This window comes from Macrotis lagotis, chromosome 1 (assembly GCF_037893015.1).
Source record: "Macrotis lagotis isolate mMagLag1 chromosome 1, bilby.v1.9.chrom.fasta, whole genome shotgun sequence".
Classification (NCBI taxonomy): domain Eukaryota; kingdom Metazoa; phylum Chordata; class Mammalia; order Peramelemorphia; family Peramelidae; genus Macrotis; species Macrotis lagotis.
The window spans coordinates 376,345,458-376,372,419 of NC_133658.1; the positions used below are offsets into that span (position 1 = coordinate 376,345,458).

The following is a 26,962-nucleotide window of genomic DNA, read 5'->3' on the forward strand; positions in this document are numbered from 1 at the left end:
GGAAAGAAATGAGAAAGAAGAAACTGATAAAAGAGAAGGGGAAAGTTAAAGTTAATAAAAAGTAAAGGGGGAAAAAGAAGGAAAGAGAAGAGGGCTGATCAACAGGCAGCACTGAGAAACAAAACACTGATGTGGAAGAATATGGGGAAAGGAAAAAGAAAAGTACAAACAGAAGGAAGATCAGATGGAGGGAATACAGAGTCATTAATCATAACCATAAATGTGAACAGGATGAACTCTACCATAAAACAGAATTATTATGACAGTTAAATAAGATAATATTTGTAAAGTTCTTAGCATAGTGTCTGGCATATAGTAGGTATTTAATAAATACTTATCTCCTTTCCCCCATATTATCAAAGTATCTAATTACAGAAATTCCTTTTACTGATGCAGTGCATCAGCCCAACTTCAAGTTGGTCTTTGTATTTAGTGTAGAGTAGGGCAGCTAGGTAGTAGCATGGTGCCCAGGGCACCAGACTGGAATTAGGAAGACTCATCTTCCTGAGTTCAAATCCAGCCTCAAACACTTCCTAGCTGTGTGATCCCAGGCAAGTCACTTAACCCTGTTTGCCCCAGTTTCCTCATTTGTAAAATGATCTGGAGAAAGAAACAAGAAAACCTCAAATGTGCTCACAAAGAGTCAGATACAACCAACAAAAATAATGACTCAAAAACTTGGCTTAGAGCAGTGAGGTTAAATGCCTTGCACACAAACAAAGTCACAGTCAGAACCTGAACCCAGATCTTGACTGTAAAACCAATCATTTCTTCACCATGGCTTGTTATGAGCAGTTTCTACTTGAAAACTCCACATGAGCAACACAGAGAGCTACAATCTACCAGGAGAGAGAACATGCAAATAACAATGCAGAGTTATGTAACTTACCTCATGTAAGTGTCTGGGGGCTAGCTTTACCATTGCAACCTTTTATATAGTGTTAATTTTCATATTAAATGAAAGAATTGATCAAGAAAGATTCTGGTGGTCTCCTAGAGAGTAATAGAAATGAAAGCCTTATAAGAGTTGTAAGGAAACTCTGAGATCACTGAGATTTTCCTCAAAACATGAATCTTGTCTTATGACATTCTGACACATGGTCATTTAGACTCTTGTGGAGCAGTATGGACCTCCAGGATGGTCAGTGTCTCATTCCCCAAAGCAGCTTCCATTTGGGTAGGGAGGGCAACTCTAACACTTTAGATCCTACAAAACTCAAGCTAGCAAGGTGATTGATTTTTCAAGGCCACCCAGTCCTAGAACCATAAAGGTGAGATTTTGAAAGAACCTTATTATAGCTAGACTTCTTTTTTTCTATCATAAATAAATTTTCAAATGGTTTGCATCACTGATTGATCAGGATAAAAATTTGGGCTAAAATTTGAGATTTCAGTGAATTCTGAGGGCAATATTTAAATGATTAGTGAAAAGAAATAAGGGTAACAATTCTCTGATTCCAGATATTTGATCACTTAAAGAGCTAAATTTTCTTTCAGCAGGATTGACATTTTTTAATATAAAAATTGGAGTGAGGGGGATAGAGAGCCTTCTGATATCTACATTTTTTTGCACCAAGGATATTTCACCCAATGTTTCATTTTCTATGATGGCTGTGTGTGTGTGTGTGTGTGTGAGAGAGAGAGAGAGAGAGAGAGAGAGAGAGAGAGAGAGAGAGAGAGAGAGAGAGAGAGTGTGTGTGTGTGTGTGTGTGTACACAAAACACAGAGCTTTGGTTTTCTTCCTATTGCATTTGAAAGCCTAATAAAAATTCCAATTCTCATATCTGCTTTCAACACATAGAAAGTTTAAATTAATAACAAAAGATTGTATTAATATCCTTTGGATGGTTGAGCATTCCTTTTACAGCAGTTTATCTCCTGGGTTAATTGGGACATTCTTCCTGTTTGAATAAACTGTGCCAAAAAATGTCCCTGCCTGTTCATAGACTGTGAATATGTTGTATTTTATTGTCTGCCTTATCTACTCTAAGACAATCAAATTTTTACACTAAAAGACTACCACATAAGGTGACTGAAATATTTTTTAAAAGACACTAGTAAAATACCCAGACATTTTGGCCATATTTTTCCTCAATGTATTCTTTCTAGCCTGAGTAACCTAGACAACTACTCTCTTTGAAAAGCTTTCATCACACCCCAGCACATTCCCCATATCTGCTTCTTATTTACAGTTTGTAGTAAAGCCAAAAAAATCAATATTCTTGAATAATTTTAACTTACCACCCCATTTGCCACATAGGACTGTTAATGTTGAGCAGGTGAAGGGGCAAGATCAGATGGAATGGTTTGAGGAACTTCAACCTCATCCCCGTTATAATTTGCTGCAAAATGAAATCCATTCATGGAGAAGACTTATGGATTATCCAATAAAGACTCATTTTCGTGAGAGATTGGAGGAGGGGAAGGGAGCAAGAGAAAACCTCTTCTGGTGGTATCAATTAGCCTCCCTTTCTGAATAATATGTTGCAAGGATTCTGCTATGTTTAAAATGTGGGAACCAGCTTTATTCCAAATGGGGTCAATAAAAGAGTTAAAATCCTCCTTGGCCATCATCACATGTGGGTAATTTCCGAGTCTAATTCAGTGTTAAAAGTAAAAAACAACAATGCTAAAAAAGCAGAAAATGAACAATGTCTGTGTTGCCCTAATTCAGAGCAGACTCAGGGCATGACAAGTTAATTGTCCTGGTGTCCAGTGCCTTCTGGGTTCTTGTATGCCTTCCTGAACCTGGTGCCTCCAATTGTATTTGCAACTAAGATGCAATTCAGGATGGTGACCTTTATAATAGGACCTGGCAAGTCATAGCATGGACATCTTAGCAAAGACTTCAGAATGTGATGTTATGAGATCAGAATGTGTTAGAGCTAGAAGGGACTTTAGAATATAGACTATAGAATAGCAGAACAGATGGGACTTTAGAATTCAGAGTTAGAGAAAAGGACTTTAAACTATGAATAATAGAATTTTAGAGGTGGAAGGGAAATGAGGGGTCAACTCTATCACATAAGGGAACTGATGCTCAGAAATCAGTTTGATGACTTGCCCAGTGTCACACATATGCTTCATTTCTCTTCCCATTACTTAATGTTGCAGCCTTCTTGTGAAGGAAATTCAAGGCTGATATAGAAATGGTAGTGGGGAGGGGCCCTCCAGAAAATTAGCCTGATTGTGATAACTCAGCTGTTGTCAATCTGACTCAGGTGCAAAAGTTAGAAAATATGACCAGTCTTGTGGTTTGTTTTATAGGTTTAGGGAAAAATTACAAATATACTTAGAAGAATAATAAAATTATACTTTCCATAACAGGATGAGTTCATTTGGATCCATTAATAATCCAAAAGACTTCTGAATTTTCAGTGTTAAATTTTAATCTGAATCCCAATTCCTGCATATATATTAGTAGTGCGATTGGTAAACTAGTCCTGTAATCTTTTAGACAACTCTGTCTCCTCATCTTGTACATGGAGGTCAGAATACTTATATAGCCTATCACTGTATTGTTGTGAGTAAAAATACTGAATAAAGTGCTATGTGAAAGCGAGTTGTTATTGTTATTCCTTTCAGGGTTGAGTGGTGAAAAGAGAGGAGGCACTAGAGGCAGGACACCTGACTTTGCTGCTAACTCGTTGTATGACCTTAAGACAAATGACATCCTCTCTCTGTCCCTCAGATTCCTCCTCTTTCAAAAGAGGGGTTTTGATTTAACTATTCTGTTTTAGATGTAAAATTATATGATTCTGTTTAGTTTGTTATTTTTTAGCATCAATTCCACCCTTCTTTTCATATTAAATGCTGTTTGTGTTATGACCATGATCCTTTGTCTTCTACATTGTGGAAATATGATAGGCTTGATTTTCCTAGTTTTAGCCATATCTCCTTCAGCTTACCTGCTCTTCATTGCCTTAACAGAGAAACCCACAGACTGTCTCAGTTTACCCTTTCTGGAAGAAAAAAAGATTCCCTAAATTGTAGTTCACCAGAAACTGAAGGCTCTCTGCTAAATCTGATTCAGACCCAACCAGAGCCAAACATCTTGACCTGGCTCTGGAACAGTCACATGTAGAAGAATATGCAGCAGCCTCCTTCATAGTTCCTGTCCCCTGTGGTCATTTAATTCATTTTAATCTAATATGTTCTTTTATAAGTTTGTAAAATAAATATTTTCTTGTACAGTGAAGTTGAAATAGAAGGGTTTAATTCCTCAGGAAGATTAAAATGAACCTAAAGGAATCAAACTCAGATAAATAGTTTAGATTCCCCTTAATAAACCATTTTGGGGGAGAATTGTTTTGTCTCTTTTGGTGATTTGAGGCTCCTATAGATAGAACATGACTGGAATTGAAGAGACCTAGTTCTCTCTTCAAGGGTCAGGTTGTTCATTTAAAAATCAAGTACTTGCTTGCTCTCTCACCACCTCACAGTGGAATTGCATCCTTGAGGCATTGGACACTAGGAGATTGAGGAGGGTCTGGAATCTGGATGACTCTCTTAGCCATGGTCAGTACTCAGCAAACACTTTTCTCCAATAAGAGTATCCCCAGGGGGCTAGAGTGAATATAGTTTATGTGAATTGTTTTAAACTCCTTGGAGGAAAGGAATGCCAGGTAGGGAGATGCAGATTATTTTTGTGGCTTTTGAAAAGAGCAGCTTTCCCTCTTTCTTTTCTTTGCAACACCCTGCAGTGCTTGGGGGGACATTTGCTGGGAACATTCTTAAAATAGATGCATGGAAACCAATCTGTCAGGTAGAAGTGTGCGGGCGGTTTAAACCCCCGGTTACCGTGGTGCTGAGCTTGGAGGAAAATGATTAACTTCCCTCCCCCCCCCCCCCCAGAAAAACCCCACAACAATCCAAAACTTATTCAAGATTGTGCGGGGAGAATCTGCCTGGGACCCCTTACTTAGCATGCCACAAACCTTCCACAAACATTAGTGTGGAGCAAGTAACAGAAAGAGTCTAGCATTGTCTTGACTGTTGTTGTTTCTCTGGTTCTAGGCATCTTGAAGAAAACCAGGTCAGTGTGATAGAGCGAGGGGCATTCCAAGATCTGAAGCAATTGGAACGCTTGTAAGTACCTGGCCATCCATTTCTGAAAAGTTCATGTTGACTTGGTCTTGAGATCTTAACAGATATGAAACATTGGCTTTTAATAGAAATGTTTACTCTTATTTTTAGAGCTCCTGGATGTATTTTAAAAAGATGCTGTTGCTGTGATCAACTTTAATTATTTATATTTCTTTGTGAGGTTGGGGGGGTGGGGGTGGAGAGAGAGATTAAAAATTCTCCCTCTGTAAAAATTGGCCTCTTACTTATAGGAATAAGGGGAGCACACTGGATTGAAAGAACCTTGGATTTGGGCAAAGAGGATAACAGGTTCAAGTTCCTGTTTTGACATTTCCTACTTTTTACCTGTGTAACCATAAACAAGCCATTTACAACTAATTGAGTCTCTGTTTACTTCTATGTAGAATGAAGTCAAATTAGTTTGTTTCTAATGTCCATTCTGGTTCTGAAACTACAACTCTGAATGGTGGGGTTTTTTTTTTGGAGATTTTAATCTGATTCAGCATTTAAAATATTGAATTTTTGCCTCATACTAGATCATCTCATTCTGGGTAGGAGAAAAATTTACAGGACTTCCTTTCATGGAAATTAGATTAACTGTCAGATACTCACTTTCCTTCCTAATTTTGGCAGCATAAATTCCATTTCTGTACTTTAGCATTCTTTCTTTCTTTCTTTTCCTCTCTTACTCCCTTCCTCTTGTTTCTCTCTCTCTCTCTCTCTCTCTCTCTCTCTCTCTCTCTCTCTCTCTCTCTCTCTCTCTCTCTCCCTCTCTCCCTCTCTCTGTCTTTCCCTCCCTCCCTCCCTCCCTCCCTTCCTTCCTTCCTTCCTTCCTTCCTTCCTTCCTTCCTTCCTTCCTGGATGAAGGGAAGGATGAGGAGCAGAGGTAGTTTGATGTACATTCATCTGCTAGCATCAGCTACAGTCACCAGTGTCAGCAAGCTCACATGTTTCCACAAGAGAATAGTTTTGCCTATGGTTTAAAAATAGGTCAGCGGCTTTGCCTTTGTTAGCGACAGAAATGGAGCCCCAGGAATATGCTATATACTTACTTGTTAAATAATTTTAACTATACCCCTGGTAAGTTTGGTTGAGCTGCTTCAATTTTTCACATGTCTATTTACAATATATGGCTATTATATTTGGTTTTCTGGGTGGGGAATACCTAAATGAGTTATTACTTGTGTTGGTAAGCATTTCTTTATTCAGCATCATAGTAGATAGGATATTTTGAGCTGCTCCAACTGCTATCTGGAGAAATGGCTTCAATAGTGACATCTTAGCATAATATAATTCTTTGTCCAAGTTAAATTTTTGAAGAGGTGAAGTCTGATGCTGACTAACTTGTGGTGCTTTATGTTCTGTGAATGGTACAGGATCATATTCATTCTTCCTCTGCGGTCATTTCATATGATACTGTGGAACCTTGCATGAGGAATAATGGATGCCCACATTTTCTGGGATGCTATCACAAATGATCTGAAATCTTTCAATCAGATAAAAGTAATCTTACAATTTTCCCCTAAAAATTGGTTCTTAATTTTAATTACTTCATAGAAGCCCTTGCCACTTATATCACAATAGAATGGTTTTATGGCTGTTGGAACAATTGTTCTCCTGCACCTATTTCACCAACAAGACTTTACATGTTTGGGGTAGACATCCCTACCCCCCCAACTCACCAATAGCTTTGAGCCCCCATTAGTTATACTTAACCTAGTTTAGCCTGTTTGCTGAAATGGTTTACCAAGGTATGGCCACTGTGCAATCTACAGCTTTTTGGAGCCATAGGTGAGAGTTAGGTGACTCAGGTAGACATCAAAGGTGGAAAGCAGCCCTTACACCAGAGGTACTTATCTCCCTTGAACACACCCCACACCCCTTAGGGGCTTAGAAAGATTCTGAAGATCACCTGGTAGGATAAGTTACCAGACACTGAGGTCCTTTCTCAAGTTAAACTGCCAAGCATTCAAACATTACCACAGAGTGTGCAACTATGATGGTCTGACCACATTGTTCAAATGCCAAATGTACATTTGCCAAAAAGCCTATTTTTATGGAGAGCTCACACAGGGCAAGTGCTCATAAGGGAGTCAGAAAAAATGATAAAAGACATGGCTGCAAGGTATCTGTTAAGAACTTTGGAAATGATTGTTCAGTAAAGAAGACACTGACACAGGATCAACCAGCATAGCGTGCCCTCATCAGAGAGGGTGCAGTGGTCTTTCAGCAAGGCAGAATGGAAGCAGCTCAAAGGAAAAGTGAGTTATATAAGTTTAGAGTATCCACCCAGGTGTTCACATGGACTATTTGTGCCCGACCTGTGGTAGAGCATTCCAAGCTCATATTGGTCTGATCATCCACAGTTGGATATGCTGTAACTTGTCTTTAACCTAGTGATGTCATTTTGGTCTTCTTCAATAACAAAGGACAAGAACCTACCAATCAGCTCAAGTTTTCAGTGATTTGATTGGGAAGAATGTAATTTCTTTGTTTCTTGACAGGAAAATAGCTAAAGGTTGAATAATAGCTAATATTCACAAAAGAGATGAATGATTAGAAAACTGATGGTTTGTGCTTCCTTTTAGATTTTGTTTTCAAGGCAAATCATTTCAGTGAAATTTTCTATTTTGATTTAGGAGTAATGAACATATTTGCTAAGTCTGAGTCACTTACATGAATCACTAAAAATGAAACCTGAGTACATTGTTACTTTAGAAAGGCAACAATCAAGCCACAATCTCTTACTCTAAATAGCCTTGGGAATAGAAGTATAAATATAATCATAATTCATTCATTTGACTAATTGCTTGCTGTTATATACATATAGAGTTTGTTTAAATAAAACTTTGTAAATAATCATTCATATATTCTTTTACCTTCAGGAAACAGAGATTAAATATGCTGGACTGTTTATTTCTCTTTCTTGGCCTAGTATAGCTATATACTATGTATGGCTGAGCATTTGGGAATACTATGATTCCAGAGAACCTCACATTCTTTAAGAATTTAGGTTAATAATCTGAGGAATTCTATAGAAATGACAGCCTATCGAGAGAGAGAGAGAGAGAGAGAGAGAGAGAGAGCGAGAGAGAGAGAGAGAGAGCAAGTTGACTGTCATTGATTGTCCTATTGGGCAGACATGAGACCTTAGAAACATAACTTCTCTTTCAGATCTTAGTTCTGTTCATTTCAGTAAATCTGTAATCTCATCAATGTGGATATCATCTCCATCAATAAAGTTCAACACCTATCCATGTCTTCTCATCCCATGTTATTTTTGTTGATGTTGACCCATAGATTTTCCCACAATGGCTTTACCTGATATACTGGAGTCCTTTTTTTGTTTCATTTATTTATTTATTTAGTTTGTTTTCTATGGGAACTAGTGCAACACTCAGGCCAAACATATATTATGCCTTGTTATAACTATGTGACTATTCTACCTTCTCTCTTTTAAAAAAATCTTTATTGCATTCTTAGTCATCAACAAACAGAAGTATTTCCATTTACAAAGAAGAACAAGAAAGAGTATTGTATAAGAAACTGTGAGTGTCTTTTACATATGGCATATTATTTTCCTCCTTTACAACTCTAAATTGATACTAAATTGAACAAGGTAGTGTTAAAATAGCTCTGCTACTTTGGGTCCTATCTGTCATTTTTTTTCTTTTTTTTTTGGATTTAAAAAAAAATTCTTTCTGATGCTGATTTTCCCCCTCCATTTTGGTCATAAACCACTGAATTCCCTTTCTTCTTCTTCTCCCTCCCCAGAAGTCCTCTTGTAACAAGTCATGTTTCCTGGATGATATCTCTTATTAAATGACTTCTTGTATTCTCCAGTCTACTTTTGCCTTCTTTTGTCTCTCCATTGCCCTTATGGAATCCCACAATTAGAATTCTTCAGAAATTATGGCACCAACACTTCAGGAGAACACTGTTGCAAAAAAAAAATAAGCATGTTGGGAAGCAGATTGGGTCATTAAAAAAAACTAGACAGTTTTCCAGAGTACAATCCCCATTCTTTCCTTTTTGCTATTGAATTCTGGTTTCATTTCATCATGTATTTTGTAATATTTCTCTAGATGTTTGTACTGACACATTAACTCTGTTGACTTGCTATCCAACTGAACTCCGTGGTTTGATTAACATACATTCTTTTATCAGTTTGCTTTCCCCAATTTGTTTGAGGATCATCATTAGGCTGTTCTCTTGGAAAATCATGATGGGAGCATCAAGAAGGCCTTGTAATATTTTGAGACTTGAGGCAATCTACTAATAATGCAATTTTGCATGTATAGAAGACTTTACAATCTCTAGAGAATCTTTCTCCCATTTAGAATCTGTCTGGGAAATCCTGGGAAGTGGCACAACCCTTGATGAGCATATGTCTTCCTGCTTTAAACATCAATTGACATGAAAAAATATATGGACCATTGAACAAGAGATACTTCTAGTTTCTTTGCTCAAGATGTAATAAAATAATTTCACATATACATAGAATTATTTTTTTGGAGGACAGTCTTTAAGGATGCATTTTATTTATTTATTTTTATTTTATTTTTTTAGGGTTTTTTTTTGGCAAGGGAAACAGGGTTAAGTGGCTTGCCCAAGGCCACACAGCTAGGTAATTATTAAGTGTGTGAAACTGGATTTGAACCCAGGTACCTCCTGACTCCAGGGCCAATGCTTTATCCACTACGCCACCTAGCTACCCCATGGATGCATTTTATTTAAATGAGTCAAATAGCCATCTTTTTTGAAATCAATATACAAAAAACAGAATGGATTACTTGTATTCTTTCATCTTTGACTTAGTTGTATAGCTGTAATGATGAAATCAACTGTGAAAATGCACCCACAAAACTTGCTTCTCTTCTCATATTTTCTTCAAGAATATCTTCAATGGGTTAGTTGAACCCTCTCATACAGATTTTATAAATTTTTGAAAATAGGTTAACATTGACATTGCTTATCATGGTCTAGAGTAGACAAAGATGCTTTCTTTATCCATTTGGGGTTTTTTTGGGTAAACAGAACAAACTCTTCTGACTATCTCCGTATCTAATTTAGGAGGTGCACATTTATGTGATTGATATATCCTCCTCACAAAGGATTATCTCTTGTATACTCATATATCTAATGCTTACTCAAATAGGAGTATCTGGGAGCTTCACCATCTTTAAGGAATCTCCCTTCCATTTAGAATCTGTGCTGAACATCATATAATCAAATAATTTCAGAATTGGGAAGGACTTCAGCAGACATCTAGTGTATATATGTATAAATATATATATATATATATATACACATATATCATTTGTATGTAATATATGTGGTTGTGTGTGTGTGTGTGTGTGTGTGTTATCAATAAGCAATAAACCCATTGAAATCTTACATTCTCTGCACCAGTGGTGTCAAAGTCAAATAGAAATTGGGGGATTATTAATCCATATGGAAGGATCCTTGTGGATTGCATGTGAATTTAGTTTTAAAATGTAATTTAATTTATCTATATTTTATTATATCTTGCTGAATATTTCCCAATTCCATTTGAATCTGGTTTAGACCATGATGAGCCTCATTTATGACACCTCAATTCTATACCATTCCGTCAACCCATGGAGCTTGTCAATCAGCTCATACATCTTGGACATGCACTAGAAAAAGAGCTGGTTCTAGAATTAAAGAACAGAAGGAGAATGTGCTATATTTCTTTTGGAAAATTGTGCAATGCTTTTAATGACCCATAATTTTCTTTGAAGTGTAGACTCATCTTCTGAATAATCTTCTGGTAATACTATCTGGCTACAAGCCACAGAGTATTGTGGTCTTTGTTAATATTACATTTGTTTGCCAAAGGATACTGAGAAGAGCATAGTGAGTGCGAATAGGCTGAAATATGTTACTTTCAAGAAGTTATTCAGGAGAAATTCTGTAAAGAAGGAATTTGAAATGACATATCATCAGAAATGGAACTGAAGTAGTTATATATTGGAAAGCTAAACCTTACCAATGAACAGCCTGTCATTTATTATTTTCTACACAGTGTCTAGAGCAGAGGTTCTAAATTTGATATCTGTGGATAGATTTTAGTTGATCTGGAAATTTTTTTAAAGTTTCTTTAATTTATTTATACATTACTAAAATATTCTTGTTTAAGAGAAACCATAATACCCCCTCCCCCACAAAAATACTAAACCTCATAAGAAATAAAGTGAAAGAAAGAAAGAAAGAGGAAAAAATGTGTTTCAGTCTGTGTTCTGATACTACCAGCTCTGTCTTGGTGGATCACATTCTTTATCATAAGTCTATCATAGAAGTTACTTCCAAATTTTTCCACAGTTGTTGTTGCTAATTGTTAATTCCCTCCATCCATTCCTTACCACTACCATCTATTATATTTTCTCTCTTCTTTTACTCTGTCCCTCCTCAAAAAAATGTTCTGTGGGGCAGCTGAGTGGCACAGCAGACAGAGCACTGGCCCTAGGGCCGAGACCCCAAGCCTATGTCCCCATCCCAGAGACCCAGAAACCACCCAGTCCCATAGTCCTGGACAGGCCACTCAATCCCACTACCTTGCAAAAAGTAAAAAAGACAATGTGTTATATCTGACTATCCTCTCCTATGATCTTCCATCTTCTCTATCATGCACATCCCCCTCCCCCCTGTCCCCCTTCTCTCCTTTTTCTTCTAGCTGTCTATTCCCTATTGAGTATGTATGCTGTTTTCTCTCTGAGATATTTCCAATGAGAAAGAAGGCTCCTTCATTCCTTCTCACCTTACCCCCTTCCATACCATTGCAAAAGCTACATGAAATATCTTAGCCTATTCTACCTCTCCTTTCTCTTACTCATGGTACGTTTCCCTTTTACCCATTGACTCCAATTTTCCAATATATCATATCTTCAAATTCAGCTCTCTCCTATGCTTCATCTATAAAAGCTCCTTCTACCTACTGTATTAAATGAGAAAGTTCATATGAGTATTATAAGTTTCATCTTTCCATGCAGTAATACATGTAGTTCATCATCAAGTCCCTCATAATTTACCCTTCTCATCCACTCTCTCTCTCTCTCTCTCTCTCTGCTTCACCTGAGCCCTGTACTTGGAGATCAAACTTTCTGTTCAGCTCTGGTTGTTTCAACAGGAACATTTGAAATTCCCCTGTTTCATTGATAGTTCCTCTTTTCCCCTGGAAGAGGATGTTCAGTTTTGCTGGGTGGTTGATTCTTGGTTGCACTCCAAGCTCTTTTGCCTTCCAGAATATTATATTCCAAGCCCTGTGAGCCCTTAATGTAGATGCTGCTAAGTCCTGGTTAATCCTGATGGTACCTCCATGATATTTTAATTGTTTCCTTCTGGCTGCTTGTAATATTTTTCTCTTTAATTTGTTCTAGAACTTGGCTATAATATTCCTGGGGGGGTGTTTTTGGGGGGATCTCTTTCTGGGGGAGATCAGTGAAGTCTCTCAATTTCTATTTTACCCTCTGCTTCTAGGATATCAGAGCAATTTTCCTGTAGAATTTTTTTTAAATGAGGAACAAGGCTCTTTTCCTGATCATGACTTTCAGGTAGCCCAATAATTTTTAAATTATATTTTCTGGATCTGTTTTCCATATCAGTTGTTTTTTTCAGTGAGATATTTCACATTTTCTTCTAGTTCTTTCATTCTTTTGGTGTTGAATTATTGTCTTGATTTCTCACAAAGTCATCAGCTTCCTTTAGCTTCATTCTACATCTGAAGGATTTGTTTTCCTCAGAGAGCTTTCTTATCTCCTTTTTCTATCCAGCCAATTCTGCTTTTTAAAGCATTCTTCTCCTCAATAACTTTTTGAACTCTTTTATTCATTTAGCCTAAACTGGTTTTTAATGTTATTTTATGCAGCATTTTTTTTGGACCTCCTTGACTAAACTGTTGATTTCATTTTCATGTTTTTCCTGCATCTCTCTCATTTCTATTCCCAATTTTCCTTCTACCTCCCTTACTTGATTTTCAAAAATCTTTTTTTGAGCTCTGTCTTAGCCTGAGCCCATTTCTTTGTGTCTTTAGATGCAGAAGCTTAGACTTTCTCATCTTCAGATTGTGTATTTTGGTCCTCCATGGGACCAAAGTAATTATATATGGTCAAGTACCTTTTTTTCCCTGTTTACTCATTTCCCCAGCCTGTGCCTAGTTTTGGGCTGCTTCTTGGGCTTTTGATTATTATTGGAATACCCCCACAAGTACCTCAGGATGTGAGGCTCTGACTGCCCTCCTGGTCTGTTGAATGGCCACAAGCTCACCCCTCTGGGGCTGAAGACTATGATCAGGGTCTGAATGTGGTCAAAGTCCTAGAGTTAGGTCCCAGGGACAGAGGACAGACCTTGGAAGTCTCCCTCCACTCCCTTACCTTCCATGGATTGAGCACTTAGGGAGCAGCTGCCAGGTGGCTCCTGATGGATGGCTCTACAGGCCTGCTTCTGTTTCCTGGATCTGGACTCTGCTGAGGGCTGGGCCACACTGAGGAGAGCCACATTGAACTGGGCTTCATACTTGATCTGGCAGAGGTCTCCCTCCTGATTTTACAAGTTATGCTTGATGTTCCCTGGGGTGGGAGGTCAGGAAATTGCTTCTGCTGCCAGGTGCCCTGGGGCTGTTCCCAGAAGGCTGAAGCTCCTTTGCTCTAGCCCCTCCAATCCTGTGGAACAGAGCCTTCCCACTATTTTCCAGGTTACCTTAGGCTGGAGAATTGCTTCACTGAACCTTTCTATGGATTTTGTCTCTGGAAAATTTAGTTAGAGTAATAATTTTAAAGTTTTTGAAATATTTTGGAGATAGCACCTAAGAAAGGCTGTTCTCCTGCTGCCATCTTGGCTCTGCCCCTCAATCTGGGAAATTTTTAAAATACTTGGATAACTCTTTTAACATAATCATTTTTTTGCATTTTATTTTAAACATTTAAAAACATTATTCCGAAAAGGGGTACATACCAACTGACCAAGGAACCCAATTAAGAACCTTGATGGAAATGAAGGCACCCTGGGAGTTTGGATAAATATAACAGAAAGTAGAAGGACATGGATTAGAGGAACAGTTGAAAAACAATGGGTAGGTTGTACTCTGTTTTGAAGGAGGGATTTCTCATATCAATGAGATCATAGAGTCATAAAATATCAAAATAAATATGAAAAATAAAAATGTGATTTAATTATTATTGGCATTCTTTTGATCATCTTTATCCAATTCAGGCCTTCTTTTGAATTATTGGCATTGCTTTTATATTTTTCTCTCCATTAAATATATTTGAGATTTTGTCATCTCCAGCATGGGTTTCTTCTTTATATACTTGGTCTGACCCAGGCATACTTCCTGACTTTATCTTTTCATGTTATTTCTACTTTCTCATATATTACATCAGAGTACAAAAAGGTCCATTGTCTCTAGTGATAAAAATAATAGTTGTACAAATATTGATAAGTTAATCATACTTTCTGTATAACAAAAAGAAGAGGATCAAGAACAAGAAAAATAAGAGCAAGAAAAGTAAAAGTAGAAGAATTTGCCAAGCACCTATTATATGCCAGCACTAAATAGAAGTGTGGTTTCATCTGTGAATTCTTTAGGGATTAGACACCTTAATTAGTAGAGTCTCAAGGATAGACTTGAGTGTTCATAGATCAATTTAGCAAATTATGCTTATCAGCAGTTGGTTGGCCACTGAGTGATGAATTCTTTGGCCATAGAAACCTAATCTAATTCAGCAAATATTTGTTAATAACTTGTAATTTGACCAGAATACCATGAGTTTAAGCATCTAAGAAGGGTTGTAGTCAACCAGTCTTAATGTGACTGCCTCCTCTTGTCTGTGTCTCTTCATTCTTCTGGAATATCTCAAATGAACATATGGTGATTTTTTACTTTCTTGTATTAGCAGGGATAAACATGCTCTAGTCCAAATAATGCCATTATCTCTGATGATTAAAATAATTTGTAGAAAGGATGACAAACTTGTCTCATCTTTCTCACAAGAAAGACAAGAGGAAGAGGAGAAAAAAAAGAATACTGGAAGTAATACAGTTCTCAGTTATTCCTTTCCAAAGGGATTGCTTTAATTCTAGATTATCTACCTTGGGATGATCAGATAGAGAGAAACTGGGTAAGGCATGGCCCTGAAAGACTTCATGCAATTAGTGAATGATTGCCAGTCATCATTGAAGAATTGCAATACACAATGTGATGACTGAGATGGATGTCTACTTGCCATTAGAAAACATGGCAGGTAAGATAATAAGTGTATCCCAAAAGTGCTGTTATGGTTTTTATGCTATTTTAAAGAACTATGTTCTGATAGTTTAAAACTTCACTAAGATTTTTGAGATACCCCATATATTTAAGGTTTGCATTTTTCAAATTTTAAAACAATTTGTAATTTTTCTGTACATATAGACTATATATACCCCTATATCCAGATGTACACATATAGAATTCATATAGTAATTTCATTTGGTGTAATTCACTTAGTGAATTGTAAATTTTATATATATATATATATGTGTATATATATATATATATAGTGCAGATATTTTAAAAAGCAACACAATAGTTTATTATTATTATTATTATTATTCTGTAACAGTTTATTTCTCCTTTTCAAAATAATACATTGTATTAGGCATATTGTAATAGTTAATTCAGAGGGCAAATACTAAACTGTCAAGTAAATACATCTTTTCTTTTTTGTAGCCTCATTTGTATCAATATCAAAGCACTGCTACTGTTATTAACTCTTTATCAAGGATAAGATTCTCTTTGGGAACTATATCATCTCTTGTTCTTTCCTTAAATTACTTTAAATCTGTGAAAAACACCCCAGAGTCTTGTGTGGGTGTCAGCTGTCAGTGCCAGAAACACCACTGTTGACAGATTTTCAAACATTTTATTTTGTTATTTTTTTTTCAAAAAAATTTACTCAAAACCAAAATTTTTAAGCCCTCCATTTTTATACCTGGGAAATGTTGCTTCTTTGATTCTTGAGTTTTTACAGAGCAAAATTAATAAGCAGTCACAATACCAAGTACAAGTTCTTTTGGACCAATTAGAATAGAATTTCAAGATAATCAAAAACTTTATGCTAAAACTAACCAGAACTAAGAGTACCAATCCCAGATTAATGGTGTACAATAGAATTTTACTCGATTTCCATTTTTGTGCCTGCTGATAAAACGTATATTTTTTAAATCTGGTTTATTTTCATTGTGAGATCATTGTACCCTATGCCTGCCTGGATTTTCCCCCCTTCTCATTTCCACTGCCTGGCTACCCTGGATTTCTTCAGTCTCAGCTGAAATCCCAAAAAAGTTTTAAGAAACCTTTCCCATTTCACCTTAAAGCTAGTGCCTTTCCTCTGAGATTGTCATCAGGTTACCTCATGCATTTATTGTTTGTGCATAGCTGTTCCCCTCATTCAGAGTTTCCTTCACTAGTTTGTGACCTCCTTGAGAAGAGAGGCTGTTTTGATCTTTCCTTTTGTCCAATAAATGCTTGTTGGCTTGTTTACTATAAACCGAATAAGAAGACTAAGGGAGATTTAATAAACTTTACATTTTTAAACAATAATTGCAGAAAAGATATCCTTTTTTTTTAGGTTTTTGCAAAACAAACGGGGTTAAGTGGCTTGCCCAAGGCAAGCAATTGCAACCAATTTCCCCCACCTTCACTCCCCTTCCCCTTACCAGTTTCCTTCCTTTTCTTTTGAATTTAGTTGCACTGATACAACTGTGCAACAACTTTTAAACAGCTAGGTAATTATTAAGTGTCTGAGACTGGATTTGAACCCAAGTACCCCTGACTCCAAGGCTGGTGCTTTTTATCCACTACACGACCTAGCCACCCCAAGATATCCTTTTCTCTTGAGAATGTAACAAGAGGAAAGGAGCCTGTGACTTTTTTTATCTCAAAAAGCAAATAACAAATAACTCTTTACTTAATATTTTACATAACTTAACAGTGCATTATGAATAGGACTTTTGGGGATGAGATGTCATTTAGTTTTCCTAAGTAATCTTTTTTCCAGTTCTAAATTCATTTTTATTATATTTTAAATTCCAGATTTTCTCTTCCTCTTTTCTTCCCCCATCCATTGAGAAGGCAAGAAAAAAATGAAACCCATTATTAATATATGTAGTTATGCAAAATGAATTTCTACATTAGTCATGTCCCCCCCAAAAAAATGAAGAAAAAAAGAGAAAAATATGTTTTAATCTACATTCTGAGCCCATCAGTTTTCTATTGGGGGAGGGTGGACAGCAAGTTTCATTCTGAATCCTTTGGAATTGTGGTTGGTCATTTTTTTAGTTGGTTACTAAGTCTTTTAGAATTAATACATTTATAGTACTGTCACTGTATAAATTTTTTCCAATTCTGCTCACTTAATTTTGTATAATTCACATATTTTCTCTAGGTTTTTCTAGAACTTTCCCCTGCAACATTTTTTTATAGCATAATAGTATTCCATTACATTTATATATTATAACTTGTTTAGCCATTCCCCAATTGATGGACTTCCCCTTAATTTCTAATTATTTATTACCACAAAAAACAGCTATAGATAATTTTGTGCATATTGGTCCTTTCCTTCTTTCTTTGATATCTTTGGGTATAAAATAAAACTATTGTAGTATTGCTGGGCCAAAAGATTTGCACAGTTTAGTAGCATTTTAGACATAATTCCATATTGCTTTCTAGAATGTTTGGTCTATTTCACAATTCCACAACAGTACAATAATAGTCTACCTATTTTCCTACATCTTCTCCAGCATATATCATTTCCCCTTTTTTGTTATTTTACCCAATCTAATGGGTTTGAGATGATTGCCACAAGTGTTTTAATTTTAATTTAAATAATTATTAGTGATTTAGAGCATTTTTAAAATATGGTTATTGGTAGCTTTGAGTTGTTCTTCTGAAAACTGCCTATTAATATTTTTTAACCATTGTCATTTTGGGAATGGTTCTTATTTTTATAAATTTGACTCAATTCCCTGTATATTTTAGAAATGAGACCTTCATCAGTGGAAACTTGCAACCAATTCTCCCCCCCCCACTCCCCCCCCCCCACTAGTTTCCTTCCTTTTCTTTTGAATTTAGTTGCACTCATACAACTGTGCAACAACTTTTAAATTTTTTATAATCAAAATTATCCATTTTCATTGCTCTAAACCTTACTACATTTTTTATTTGGTCATGAATTTTTTTCCCGTCTATAGAGCTGACAAGTAATTACTTACATGTTCCCTTATTTTGAGGAACACCCATTTTGAACTTATCTTGGTAAACAGCATGAGATAATGCCTGTCTCTAGAATCTGCTAGACTACTTTCTAAGTCATCCAATAATTTTGTCAAATAGTTAGTTGCCCCAATACCTGAGATCTTTGAGTTTATAAAATGCTAGCTTACTGTGCTCATTTGCTTCTGTAAATTGTGTACCTGATCTACTCCATTGTTCATTCCTATTTTTTCCTAATACCAAATTGTGCTGTTGATTGCAACTTTGTAGTATAATTTGTGATTTTGTACTGATAGGGATTATAATTTTTCATAAATTTCATATTGAAGGTACAATTAACAAAAATAGATCCTATTTAGATAGCATTCTATAAAGTATCTTCTTTACAAAACTCTGTCAAGTAGATTGTGCAAGTGTTATCCCCATTTTATAGATGAGAAAAAGAAATATTCAACCATCTGACCAAAATCATATGCCTAGTATATGACAGAACTAGGATCTGCCTCCTGGTCTCATGATTTTTAAATTCTATACATGTGTCCTCTCTTAGCTTATAATCTTAATAGCTAATAATAACTAACATTTATATAGAACTTTAGGATTTGCAAAGTGTTTTACATGTGTAACTTATTAGTTCTCACAGCCATCCTGAGAGGTGCTACTATTAATCCCCATTTTACAGATGAGAAAACTGATTTTGAAAGAGTTTAAATAGCTTTGCCTATGTTCAGTACAACTAGTAAATGTCTAAGTCAGAATTCGAATGCATGTCTACTTGACTTTATCTCTTGACTCTATTAGTCTAGCCAATGCATCTTAGTTGTCTCTCAAAAATAAGATAGTACAAGACTTTGGAAAAGTTAGGCTAAAGGTTACAACTGAGAATTTGTCCTGGAAGATCTCCAAGCACATTTCATATGGTCATCTGGCTCATATAGAATGAGTTAAGCATCATTTTGCTATGGGGGGGGGTAGGAAACGAAGGAGGGGAGGTGAGCAATAAATCTTTGGGTGATGAGAGAGGACTTTGTTGGTCCTTGGATACATTGATTCAATTAACAACAAACAAATAATCTTATTGAATTTATTGGATTTGAGAGAAGAGAAATGAATAGCAGCATATAGCCATTTAAAACAGCATTTATCTGGTAGAATGTTAGTTTATTAAAATGAAATGGAAAAAAACCCACTGGACTAGTTGTGCTATATTTCTATCACTATCACTAATTTATTGTGATTTGGGAATTTAACTTCTTACCTTCTATTTTTTCATCTCTAAAATGAGGATGGATATCTTACCTTCCTTTCAGGGATTTGAATGTTCAGGTATTTAGAAATTCTTTAAAGTTAAAACCAAAAGACAAGGCTATGTCACATAACTAGATAGTAGACTTGGGTTGGAATAAGTGTGAAATTATAGAAAGATGCCTATATTTGGTATCAGAGGGTCTGAGTATGAATCTGACTGCTGTTTAATGTTTGAATAACCTTAAGATCCAAGTTTCTTAAACTGCAAAATGAGATTTCAAGACTAGATGATGTTATCATCCTCAGGATGAGATCTGACACTTATTAGTTAGGTGACCATGGACAATTCATTTACTTTCAGTTTCTTTATGTATATCATGGGGAATGACAGAAATCTTAACAGGCTATTCACAGGGTTATTTTAAGGAAGGTGATTTGTAAACCCTAAAATACTGAGGAAATATAAACTAATGTTGTGCACAAGTGAAGGAGGATATGTCTCAGAGACTCCTTTACTTGATCACTTTAAAGATCAGCATTTTGCCTTCTTTTGGTACCTTCCATGGCCCTTAAGTCAGATTTTTTGGCTAGAATGAGAGGGAAAAGAAAACTGAAAAAACAAATCCTTTCACTTCAAAGTTTAGGGGGGAAATTTTTGCTCTGAGGCTGAAAATGTGTGGGCCAACTTTCAATTCCCAACATGTATATGTGTTTGTGTATGTCTCTTTGTATTTCTCTCTCTCTCTCTCTCTCTCTCTCTCTCTCTCTCTCTCTCTCTCTCTGTATGTATATCTTTGCTGAGATTTGGAGATCTAGAAGGGAATTGGTAATTGACCTTTGGCTAGAGCGCGGCTTCTGTAGGTTACATGGCTGTGAGCTGGATTTTAAATGTTTGATTAAGTTATTAAAGTGTTTTGCTTTGGCATAATGTACTCTAAATTCAAGATTGTGGGCCAAAGTAGTTAGTGGAGAAGAATAAATTGTTTTGAGAGGTGCTTCAAAACCTGGATTTTATACTCTTAGAAGGAGAGGGCTTTAAATAAATCATGTAATACAAATGAGATTTTCCATAATTAAGGTTCTAACTGGAAAGATCACTAAGTGCTTTATAATAGCAAAACAAAGAATATGCCAGGTTTTTTCCACCCCACCCCACCCCACCCCACCCCCAAGTTGTTGTGAGTTCCTCTCCCCTGCATTCTCCTCCTTTCTATCCCCAAAGTGGTTTCTTCAGTGTGATACTTCATTCTTTTGGTAATATTAGACACTAAATAGTGCAGATATATATTACACCCCTTCAGTCTATTATTTGTATTGTGAAACAGCCCATATGCACAGGGTGGTTTGTTTCCCCCAAGAAAATATAAACTTCTTGAGAGTAGGGATTGTTTCATTCTTTTTCATGTTTCCCCAGAGTCTAGAATACTTCCTGGTATACATAAGCACTTAATAAATTTTTACTGATTGGTCTTAAAGTAATAAGAGGACTATAAAACAAGATTTCCAGAAATCAGATAACATTTACTCATTTTAGATCATTTCACATAAGATGGAAAGCTTAAGGGGATATTTAGAGTTTATCTGGTTATTTTCTCTTATTTTAAAAGTGAGGAAACTAGAATTGGAAGAAATTCCCTGAAGTGACACTAGACAAAGAGATAGAATTTGAACTGTCCTCTAATTCTGTATCTACATGTCTTCTTTTCATTATACTAGCATGCTTTATAATTCTGTCAGTCTGACAATTTTATCCATCATTTTGGAGGGGATAAAGTAGTCTCAATACCTTCCCAATGCTTCATTATCACAAGCTAATTTTCAGAACCTTTAAAACTAACCTTCATAAATTTAATCTTCCCTCTAACTTTCCTCTAACTATTGTCAATCTCATGCATGGATTGGGGCAGTAACTTTCTGATTGGTTTTCCTGCCTCAAATCTTTCCAGTCTATTCTCCACTAAGATATCAAATTGTTTTTCCAAAGTGCCAGTCTGACTGAGCCCATGACTGTTCAATAAACCCTAGTGGCTCCCTATTCCAGGACCAAACATAAAATTCTTTATTTGACCTGGATCCTTCCTATTGTTCTGATCTCCTCACACCTTCCTTCCCCCACAATCCAGTACAATGGCCTCCCTGCTTCATCTTCAACTATATTTTCATTGGCCATCCCATGTCCCTGGAATTTTCTACCCCCACATCTTTGGCTCCTAACTTTCTCAGATCTTGCATTCTACAAGAAACCTCCCCTCTTGGTAATACTTCATTCCCTCTATTGATTATCTCCAATTTTTTCTGCAGTGTCCATTCATAGCTATTTGCTTATTTATCTCCAATTTTTTCTGTAGTGTCCATTCATAGCTGTTTGCATATTATCTTCCCCATTAGACTGAGTTCCTTGAGAGCAGTGTGTTTGTCTGCCTCTTGTTGTCATTGTTATTTCCCCAGTACTAACACATAGTAGGTGCTTAATAAGACCTACTTTTGGTTCTTCATTTCTTATTCTCCTAGCACCTGGTTTTCCCTTTCATGTTTATGTTACACAGCTCTGTTGGTGGAAACAGATGAGCTTTCAACTTTTCCCATTCACAGCTATCTCGGACTCCTATATATTCTCCTTTATGTCTTGGTTCATTTTTTCCCCTGAGAGGGAAACCAACTGGGAGTTAAAACTGTAAACAAAAGGAAAATACTTCAGTTTTGCAAAAAGATCTTCACAGTTAAACTCTGGTTTTCCATGTGTATAGCTTTGGAACCAGGCTGTTCTTCATCTTCCTTAGCATGCTTTCCCTCACTGATTGTTCTACTATTCCTTTCTTTTAATTCTGCTCAGTCTGCCCAATATTCTTTTGGTATTATAATAAGAAGAAAAGTGGACTTGGAGTTGGGGTATCTGGGGTTGAAATATGATTCTGAAACTCGGGAATCATAATCATGGGCACATCACTGAACATCTTTGGGCCTCTGCTACCATCACAAAAATGAGGGGGTTTGATTAAATGGATGATATTGAAGTTCAGTCCAACATAAGCTATAAATTCATTCCTTTTTATTCTGTGGGTGGGTCATGGACTTAAGTTCTCAAAACTTTCAGGTGAGGTAGAATTGGGTTGTTAAGGATACTCAGATAGTCTTTGAAACTCACTTCCTAATTCATATATGAGTGATGAGAGGCCAGAAGCTCCCCAGAATTATGCACTTGGTGGAATAAGCCTCAATGGGTGGCAGCCATCCTTAATTCCTTGAGCTTGTCTTCCCCATGACATCTCTGCAAGGTACAGTCTGTCAGTCAAGAAGCATGATTAAGAGTCTGATTATGGACCAAGCACTGTGCAAGGAATACAAATATAAGCAGGAAAAAGGAGAGCCTTTGCACTCAAGTAGCTTACATTCTAAATGGTACATGACGACATGTGAAGAGAAGTTGAAAAATAAGGTGGGCAAGAGTAGAAGGTAAATCACAAAGGGCAGGGGAAAGAAAGGTGTCCAGTATAGGGGAATGGTGGAATATGAATTTCAGTCTGGTGAGAAATGGAGTTGATCTAGATGCCTTTTCTCTCTGGGAGGAACTGTCCAGAGGAGAGAGTCACAGGGAGAAAATGATACTGAGCTCTGAAGTTCAGGGCTGAAATGATCTTCTAAGATGGAGAGTTTTCTGGGGACATGAAGATGGAATTCAGAGGACAACCTAGTGAAAAATGGGAAATACAGATTATTTTTTACTGCTTTAAAACTATCCTCCTATGGTAAATTTCTTGTGGAATTTCCTTTTCTTTGTCTCTAGCTTTCAATTCATTTGGAGACCAAAAATTTGTTAAATGTGTACCAAGATAATGGATCTTTTCTTTAATTTGATCACTCCAGATCTATAATAGAAGATATATAGATAGACTAAACATTAAGGTCACATAATTAGTATATATATATATCAAGTGTTTGATGTCAGATTTGAACTCAGATCCTCCTGACTCCAGGGCTGGTCCACCTTTAAGCAAAAAGTGGTCCTTTCCCTCAAGTATCACATATTCTAATGGAGGAAGACAAGCATAAAAAGGGGGCCTCCTAACCTTTAGTCACACTTCCTGAAGATGTCTGACCCATTTTCAAGGCCATAGTCTCTAGAATGGTAAGATTTGATTGATTACACTGCATTGGAGTATACCTTAAACAGACAAGGAAAATAAGAGTCAATTCCCACTAGTGGTTAAAAAAATAGAGGCGGGGTTAATATGGGTAATGTTCAGAACTAATTATAGGATTCAGAATCACATACCCTTTCATTTGACAAAGACACATTTGTGACTTAGAGATATGAAGGATGTGTCCCAAGGTTGCCCAGGTAATAAATAGCAAAGCTGAGATTTGAACCAAAACTTGTAACTTCGGTTTTATTGCTTTTGTTGATATACCTTGACTGCTTGTCACCCAAGTCAGTCTACTTTTCACATAATTCTAAGCCTAAGATCCTGTTTCCCTGACTGTAGACCTTAGTTTCTGTGCTTATTCTTAAAAATCCATCTCCCTGGAGATTTTTGGGGGAGGTGAAAGGAGGAAAATAAGTCTCTGATCTCTGGCTTTTGACCTCAGATGCATCTTCCTTCTTGGAATCCTCTGGTTTGCCACAAGACCATGACTTAGTTCTCTTTCCCTTCTTCAATGTCCTTCTCTTGAGAATATCTTATTAATTCAATTCAACTTGCATTTATAAACATATATTATAGGCCAGGTGATGGGGATACAAAGATAAAATTAAAAGCAGTTGCTGCTTGCAAGGAGTTTGCCCTCTTCTGAAATTATATTACATATCTATAATGGGCCGTTACATTGCCTTATTGAATTGATTTATGTACACAGTGCAGTTCATTATGTGTTACAATATACCCATGGACATCTTTTTTTTTTTTTTGGATTATTGTCTAAAAAGACATTTGTGGTAATTTCTCTGAAAAGAAAAAGAATTACCCATCAATCTCTTGATTGGAAATAGAAATCCCTATTCTAATTCTGTTTTGGGGCCAGCTGGGTGGCACAGTGGGTAGTGTTTTGAACCTGGAATAAGTAAGAACCCTTTTCCTGAGTGTAAAACTGGTCTTAAATACTTATTAGTTGTGTGACTCTGGGCAAGTCATTTAACCCTGTTTTCCTCTGTTTCCTCATTTTCTAAATGAGTTGGAGAAGGAAATAGCAAAGCACTCCAGGATCTCTACCTAGACAATCCCAAATGGGGTCACAGAGTTAAATATGGCTGAAATGACTGAAATGTAGGTTATATCTAAGGTTGTAAAGGACTTCAAATGTCAAAACAGAGGTGTTTTTAATTTGATCCTTAGAGTAATAGGGATTCCCTGGAGCTTCTTGAGGAGGGTTGTGACACTTTTGCTTTACAGGTTTGTTTGCCAGAAGTATTCCAGGAGTATAGCTTGGAAGAGTGCCTTGAAGAAGGTAAACTAATGACAAAGGTACTGCAATAATCCAATCAAATCATGCAACCAATCAATTTTATTAAAGCTCCTACTTTGTGACTGGTGCTAGGCTAAGAACAGATGATATAAAGAAAAACAAAAACACTTTTTGTCTTCAAGGATCTTACCATCTAGTAAGAAAGAAACCATGACATAAAGTTATATACATACAAAGTAAATCCATGGTAACCTTGGAGGTACAGGGGGATGGGAAAGACTAGGAAAGGCTTTTTGCCTTACATGAATTGAAGAAAGTCTTGAAGGAAGCTGGGGATTCTCAGAAGCAAATTGGAGGAAGAATATTTCAGACCCAAGGTGGGGAGGGATAGGAAATATACCCATTATATAAGGCACACAGTTTGGTCATAAAAAATCATATGTGGGGAGTAGCTAGTAGGTCAATATGTCTGGACAGTACAATATATAGAGAGTAATAATATCTAAGAAACTGGAAAAAGAGGAAGGAGCCAAGGTGTGAAGAGGAATTTACATTTGAGTTTATGTTAATGAGAGGTAATAGGGAGCCAGTGGAATTTGATTAATAGTAGGGATGACATAGTTGTACCGTGCTTTGGGAAAAAATCGCTTCCATAACTGTATAGGGTGAATTGGAGAGGGGAGAGACTATTATGGATGTTCAGATAAGAAGTAATTTGGACTGGAACTAGCATAGCTCTGTGAGTTAAAAAAAAAAAAGGATGTGGACAAGAGAGATGTTGTGGAGATAAGAGGTTATGTCGAACCTTTTAAATAAGTCTAGTCACGGAGCATTTATCAAGTATTTACTATGTCCCAGGTACAATACTAAGCACTGAGGATTTTAAAAAAAAGGCAAAAAACCCCAATTCCTGCCTTCAAGGATATCACATCCTAATGGGGTAACAAGATGTAAACAATTATACAAACAAGTTATATTCAAGATAAATTGGAAATGATCTCAAAAGGAAAGCAATAATAAGGGTTTGAGGAAAGGGTTCTTACAGAAGAAATTTTAGCTATGACTTGAAGGAATCTAGGAGGCAGAGGTGGGAAGAAAATTGTAGGCATGGAAAACAGCCAGTGAAGAGTCAGGACATGGAATTATCTTATGCCAGAATAGCAAGGAGGACACTGACATTGGATCTTAGTATCCATGCAGGGAAATATGGTCTGAGAAGACTAGAAAAGTAGGAAGGGGAAAGATTATGAGGGACATTAAAAGTCAAACAGGATTTTATGTTTGATCCTGGAGGTAATGGGGCATTTATTAAATGGAATAAGGGTGACATGATTTAGCATGATCAACTTGACAACTCAATGAGAAGAAGAGTATAGAGGTGAGAGATAGATTCAATAAGACTTGCCAACAGATTGCATATGTGGGGAGAGATTGAAGGGTCAAGATGATTTCCAGGTTTTCAAGCTAGGAGTCTGTAAAATATGGTTGATGCCCTAATAGAAATGGGGAAGTTAAACAAAGGGTAGGTTTTTGGAGGAAAAGATAATGAATTATATTTGGGGCATGTTGAGTTTCAGGTGTTTTCAGGACATCTTTTTTGAAAATCCCAATAAGTAGTTGTTGATCTGTGATTAGAACTCAGGAAAGAGATTAGGACTAGACTAGATCTAGTACATCCTCTCTCAGGAGATAGTAAGTAAATCTGACAAATGAGAGTGGGGATGGGGTGTTCATATATGTAAGAGGAAAACCAAGAAAAAGTCATTTCATAAAAACCCAGAGGAGAGAACATCCAGGAGAGAATATTCAAAACTGTCCAAATTGCAGCAAAGTCAGAGAGTATGATTATTCTCTTTCTGTGTGTGTGTGTGTGTCTGTCTCTGTCTTTGTCTCTCTATCTCTCTCTCTGTCTCTCTCTCTCTTTTTCTCTGTCTCTCTCTCCTTCTCCTCCTTCTCTTT

General features: G+C 36.5%; 1 protein-coding gene across 1 annotated transcript in view; it reads left to right on the top strand.

Moving 5' to 3' along the window:
* The window catches only part of SLIT3 (slit guidance ligand 3), an 805,773-nt gene that overhangs the window by 62,959 nt on the left and 715,852 nt on the right, over positions 1-26,962 (top strand). Inside the window, exon 3 of the mRNA XM_074204955.1 lies at positions 5,017-5,088. Coding sequence (XP_074061056.1) covers positions 5,017-5,088 — 72 coding nt within the window. The remainder of the gene's footprint in view (positions 1-5,016; positions 5,089-26,962) is intronic.